This window comes from Dendropsophus ebraccatus, chromosome 13 (genome assembly GCF_027789765.1).
Source record: "Dendropsophus ebraccatus isolate aDenEbr1 chromosome 13, aDenEbr1.pat, whole genome shotgun sequence".
NCBI classification, from domain to species: Eukaryota; Metazoa; Chordata; class Amphibia; order Anura; family Hylidae; genus Dendropsophus; species Dendropsophus ebraccatus.
This window is the reverse complement of record NC_091466.1, coordinates 13,234,200-13,240,202: the sequence shown is the minus strand read 5'-3', so window position 1 is coordinate 13,240,202 and position 6,003 is coordinate 13,234,200. Positions and strand designations below refer to the sequence as shown.

Sequence of the window (6,003 nt, the reverse complement as noted above, 5' to 3'; positions counted from 1 at the left end):
GTTATCAGCCATAATTACATTCGGTCTTTTTAAGGAATCTAAATGCCTGAACTACTTGGCTCCACATCTGGCACATGGTACAATGGATGTCAGGGAAAGTGTTCAGAAAGGTCGTAATCTTGCTTAATATATACAGCACTTTCTACCCGTTGTTCTCGGTTATCAGCTATTATAACATCCTGTTCTGTAGAGTAATCCAAAAGCCAACACAATGTAAATTAGGATTTGGAATAAACTTCCATAAAGTGGCCGGAAATGTTTTCATTAAAATATGTAGACTGTTGTTCTCTGTTATCGGCCATTATCAGAAATCCCTGGCCTACTTTAAGTTTGATGAAATTCTGGACCACAGTCTGGCAGAGGTAGACGACTTTTTCTGCTCCCGACTCTTGATAATGACGTCCGTAAATAACGAAAACTAATCATGGCCGTCATTATCAACATCCAGTTTGACAGCAGTGTAATATAGACAGATTGAATGAGCTGAAATATACAAATCATGGTGACCTGAGATGCTGTTAGTTGAGGTCATCAGACCACAGGATTTTGGCCATTAAATTAGAACAAAATGGGCCGTATTATAACAGTGTAAAATTTAATACGCACCAACCCCATTCTTATCCAACTATGGTCTCATGGCATGTTTGTAGCCATGGAGGCCCGAACGTTTAAATTAAGAGGGAAATCTCCGCTGATCCAGTAGCACGCCATTATGACAGGCACGGGACTATATACTATACTTTTCATTTTTACTTGTTGTAATGCAACCGAGATCTTGGATTCTCTGGTTAAACAGTGGTCCAAACTCACGCCTGAATTCAGGAATTACGGCAATAGCTGCGCTGCCATCCTTGGATTTTTCCATAACTTCCTCAGAAATTTATGGAGAGGGTCAGGCACATGTGTGGACAGTGGATATCTCTATGTTCATTCTCCGCCTTAACTTCATGGCGGTCACACCGGATGGTTGGGGCACTGCTGTTCTTCACATAGATGCATATCCCAGAACTTTGATATATATCTATCAGACATCATATCTACCATTTAGATATGTCATATAAGTCAAGGATCGAAATAACACTATAATGTGAAATAAAAATGAAGGTCCTCGGCTTAATATGCAAATGGTGTAAATCCAGATTCTCAAGGTGAAGGAACATTCTAGCTGCATGTGCAATACTGCACATAGTCGTTTTTCCAGTTTCCTGGGTGTAATGGATGGGATGAGGTTTGTCCCTCGCTTTGGAATCATTTTGACGTTCAGAATCTTTCTTTTGTTCTCTAGAGCTTGAGGCTCCAGATGGAAACACAACCAGACGGGAAGTTATTTTTGGTATTCGGGAAGTTACAAGCCCAGGAGAAATCTTTGGAGGTTACTGAGTTCTAGTTGTGGAAACTGGTTACATATTCATAGTAAATATAACGGCAAACCAAATAAATACATAAATCAATCAATCAATCAATAGGTAGATAAAATTTTATATGTGAAATACTGTCCCTGAGCTGGGCATGTGGGGAGCAATGTGAGAGGACTAAAGATGAGCGAACCGGGTTCGGGTTCGAGTCGATCCGAACCCGAACGATCGGCATTTGATTAGCGGTGGCTGCTGAACTTGGATACAGCCAATGACTATATCCATGTTTTCCACATAGCCTTAGGGCTTTATCCATGTTTTCCAGACAACCTTAGAGCTTTATCCAAGTTCAGCAGCCCCCGCTAATCAAATGCCGATTGTTCGGGTTCGGATCGACCCAAACCCGGTTCGCTCATCTCTAGAGAGGACGTATGCTAAGACTTGGCTGGGGTTTTGCCTAGGCACTTTTATTGTTCATTTTGTAGCGGAACAAAAATTGTCTTTTTTTTTTTTTTTTTTTAAAAAAACAAAGCTGTTTGAGAAATCAGCTGGTTATTTGACCTATTTTAAGGTATGTTCACACAGGGGGGAAACAGCTGTATTTTAACTTTAAAAAAAGTTGTGTGAAGACACCCTTAGGCTATGTTCACACGTTTTTTTCAGCTCAGTTTTAAATGACGTCTGTCATTTTGAGTCTAAAATAACGGACGTAATTTTGCAGCCTGCCTCCCCTTAGTGCAATGACTGATGTTTGTACATTATGCTAGTTTGGGTTACTACTTGGACTTTGGGTGCGGCTTAATTGAAAACTCCATTGAATTTAATAGTAAAAACGGAGAAAGAACGGTGGAAAAAGAAAAACTGCGTCTGAACAACTAATAAAAAACTTCCACTGTTTGCAAAAGACTTTTGAAAATAATGATCATGTTCATTATTTTGACGTCCGCCTTTAAAACGTCCGTTATTTAATACATTGTGTCCGCCTTTCCATTGACTTCAATGCATAGTCATTGCTGTCAGTTAAATCGTGGCAAAAACAGACGTTATTTTAAATATCAAAACCGTCCGCCTTTTCTCTATTTTTGACGTTGTGTGAACATAGCCTTAGGGTGCGTTCACATTAAGGTATCCTCACGGAAAAGATCCCGCAGGTTCCTCTCCGCCCATGCAAAAAACTCCATTTATAAACTCCATAAATATATATATGTATTATAGTATTATATGTTTCTTGTTTTCATAGATTTTTTCCCTACTATTTCCATTATATAATTATCAAACATAATTAAAAGGCGCATTTAGCTATAATATCTATATTCTAAAAACAACAAGAAAATAATAATAAAAATAATAATAATTATGATTTTGTAAGTTAGCAGAACATCCTATTGAGGTCATGCTGACAATGTATAGGTATAGAGAGATAAGATAGAAACTGGAATGTTAATGTCCCTAATTGTACAACAAAGAGACAGTGAGCGGTCTCTGCGCTCTGATTTGTCCTTCTCTTGGTCTCCACCCTGATACAGGACTATAAGTAGTGATGAGAGGGATGGGTGGTATATACTGTCCTCAGCTATAGGGGGTCCGGACATTGCTTATACTCAGTAAGTGATGCAGGAAGATTTTTATTTTTATCAATTCTATTTTAAACCTGACGTAAATGTTTTTCTGTAATGTAATCTGTGATTTGCTATACTATATGTGTATGTACTTTTTATCTGTTTTTAATGGGTTTTTTTTTACCATTAGTAAAATGATTGTTTCTTACATTTTTAGGACAATAACCATGACAGCGGTGAAGCTGATCATTTCCCTCCTATTACTAAGCCTTTCTTACCACCAGATTACATCACAGGTGAGAACTTCTTTCTAAGTTTACAAAAAGTTTCCATGTTTTTTAAACTATACAATAACCTCAATGTGTCTTTGTTATCTGATTACTGAAACTGAGAGTGGATGTAGATAACTCTGCGGGGGTAAGGCGTCCAGCTAGTCACATGACTGCTGCAGCCAATCACTGGCACTGAGAGGATTCAAAATATTCAAAAATATTAGTATTATTGCATTGTCTTTATGTTTCTCTGCATTGTAATTTCTTAGTTATGTGAGGGTGATAAAATTAATCTAATAATCCTTACTGTCTTTGTGATTACAGGATCAGTCTGACGTGGTTCAAGGTTATGACTGCTCGGATATATGGGAAGCAAATAACGCTTCTACCAGTGGAACATACCGGATACAACCAATGGGAACTGACGTCTCTTTTCTGGTAAGACAGTAAAAAGAATGTTAGCTGTTATATAGGAGCAATATATCACCAATCTTCACGCCTTGAGGGTATGTTTAGTTCACACAATGTTTTTTTACATGAAAATACGGCTGTATCTCGATAATTACAGCCGTAAAGAAAGTTATTACGGCTGTAAATGTCAAAATCAGTCATACAATTGTTGCGGCAACATACCCTCAGATATCCTTGAGCCTATTTTTGCCTTAAAATGTCATTATTCCATATGTGTTATTTGGGACATGTCTAATAGTTTAACCAGTTGGGGTCTCAGTGCTCAGTTCTTGATACATTTTGGAATTCAACTTCTTATTAGTTAATACTACACGCCAATGAATGTAGAAAAGAACTGGCAATGTGAAATTGTTTATAAATAAGAAGGTGAACTGCATTGTATGACTATATTCACACATAGTATTTCCATCAGTATTTTGGTCAGTCTTTTTTCAACCAAAGCCAGGAGTGGATTGAAGACACAGAAGTTGTGCAGATCTTTCCATTATAATTTTGCCCTGTCAGTTCTACTCCTGATTTTGGTTGAAAAAACACAACTACAATGTGTGACATATAGCCTATATCTGCCTTCGTATGTTTTAATTTTAGCAACATTCTATTCAGATTACAGTAAATTACAGTAAAAAAATACCTATATCAAATTTACAAATACGATATTTGTGCTCTAATTTAAGGTATACTGTAAAATGTCTGAACTTGGTGGCTGGACTGTCATACAAAGACACGATGGATCGGATAAGTTAGACTTTGACAAAACATGGGACAACTATAAAAAGGGATTCGGCAAACTTGAAGGTAAATATGACAGTAGAAGAAGAATTAGTCATCATCTTAGCACACGTAAAGGAGTTGTATCTCAGCTATGTATCAGAATGGCAGTGGGTCTCAGGAGTGAGACATGGTACGATCTTTAACTCCTAACTTGAATTTAATAAATTTTAATTTGGAATTCCCAACAAAATAATAAATTTTTTGGAAAATCCCTAGAAGAACCTTATATGTAGTTGCACTCTTTCATGAAACTCTGGTTGGGAGTATGGCTATGGTCATTAGACTGAATTTTTTAAAAAAAAGTTGAGCCTGTTTTGCCATTAGTCACTGGGTAATGGGAAATAGCCGCAGTTCCCTCCATGTTCCCTGGGGTGGAGCTATGTGGGCGAATGCTGAAGGTCTTGGTTCTTTTTGTTCTTATAACACATACGGAATTCATATAATATGGCCTCTGTTTTTAGGAGAGGGATGGCACCACCTTGATGCACCCGCTCACTGCTTATTATTGCATCCCTTCTCTCTCCAGTTTGTTTCGTCTATATAACTGACTCATTTTCTTATTCAAGGTGAACATTGGCTTGGACTGGAATACATGTATCTCCTGACACACCAGCCAGACAGATCTGCCAAACTGCACATCAGCCTCGGGGACTTTAGCGGCAATGAATCCTATGCTGAATACAATCCCTTTAGTGTCGGAAAAGCAAACCGCCACTATAAGTTATCGGCAGGGAAATATTCCGGTACAGCAGGTGAGAGGATGGAGAATATGTGCATGAAAAAATCTAACAAAAAATTATCATCAAGAAAAATTAAAAAGGAAAGATGAATATTATATGATATCTCTTTTATTATAGGAGATGCCTTCTTTGGAAGAGGAGCAGCCAACCAGCATGGCAGTTACTTTAGCACTAGCGATCATCCCACCGACAACTGTAATCGGAAATGTAAAATTGGGGACATGAGGTTCCGCAGCTGCGGTGTTATATTCCATTCGGGCTGGTGGTATAACGCCTGCGGATCAGCAAACCTGAATGGTGTTTGGCGCAGTCCTTCACATTATAAAAACTTTGCCTCATCTGTGTCATGGCCGACGTGGAAAATCAGAGAGTCCTTGAAATTCAGTGAAATGTATCTGATTCATCATTAGCGGGATTGTACATCCAGCAATATTGTTATGTGAAATTAATTTTTTTTTTTTTTATATTTATGCCATTTATATTTTTGTTATATTCTTTGTCCAATTTATATCTTTTTGTAAATATTGTAATTTTTTGTAAAATTTTCTAAGTGTCTGAATAAATTAAAGGAAACTAAAAGGAATTATAACAATGTGGGTCTTTTATTCAAAGTCTACAAATCTTTCCAAAACTCCACTGAGTGCCGGGGCTGACCATAAACCTGTCTTCCATCTGGGACCAGGGATGCGCAAGAGTGGCGCTGCCTCTGGATTCTCAAATTTGAATCTTTGTTTATTAAAGGGGTACTCTGGCAGAATTTTTTTTTTTTTAAATCAACTGGTGTCAGATGTACAGATTTGTTTATTACTTCAAACTCCTATCTGCTGCCACCTAT

The 6,003-nt window shown here is 37.6% G+C and overlaps 1 protein-coding gene across 1 annotated transcript; it reads left to right on the top strand.

The window, feature by feature from the left end:
• Positions 1 to 424: 424 nt before the first annotated feature.
• LOC138770432 (fibrinogen-like protein 1) lies at positions 425 to 5,578 on the top strand. Its single transcript, XM_069949535.1, has 6 exons — positions 425 to 460; positions 1,286 to 1,372; positions 3,511 to 3,624; positions 4,332 to 4,452; positions 4,995 to 5,180; positions 5,286 to 5,578. The coding sequence occupies exons 1-6, from the start codon at positions 425 to 427 to the stop codon at positions 5,576 to 5,578; spliced, it is 837 nt and encodes a 278-aa protein (XP_069805636.1).
• Positions 5,579 to 6,003: the final 425 nt, after the last annotated feature.

Excerpts from the sequence above, each read along its gene's own strand:
- LOC138770432 (XM_069949535.1), top strand. The coding sequence starts at position 425 with ATGGCCGTCATTATCAACATCCAGTTTGACAGCAGT. Across the intron at positions 461-1,285 it reads ACATCCAGTTTGACAGCAGT|AGCTTGAGGCTCCAGATGGA; the intron begins GTAATATAGACA and ends TTTGTTCTCTAG. Across the intron at positions 1,373-3,510 it reads CCCAGGAGAAATCTTTGGAG|GATCAGTCTGACGTGGTTCA; the intron begins GTTACTGAGTTC and ends TTGTGATTACAG.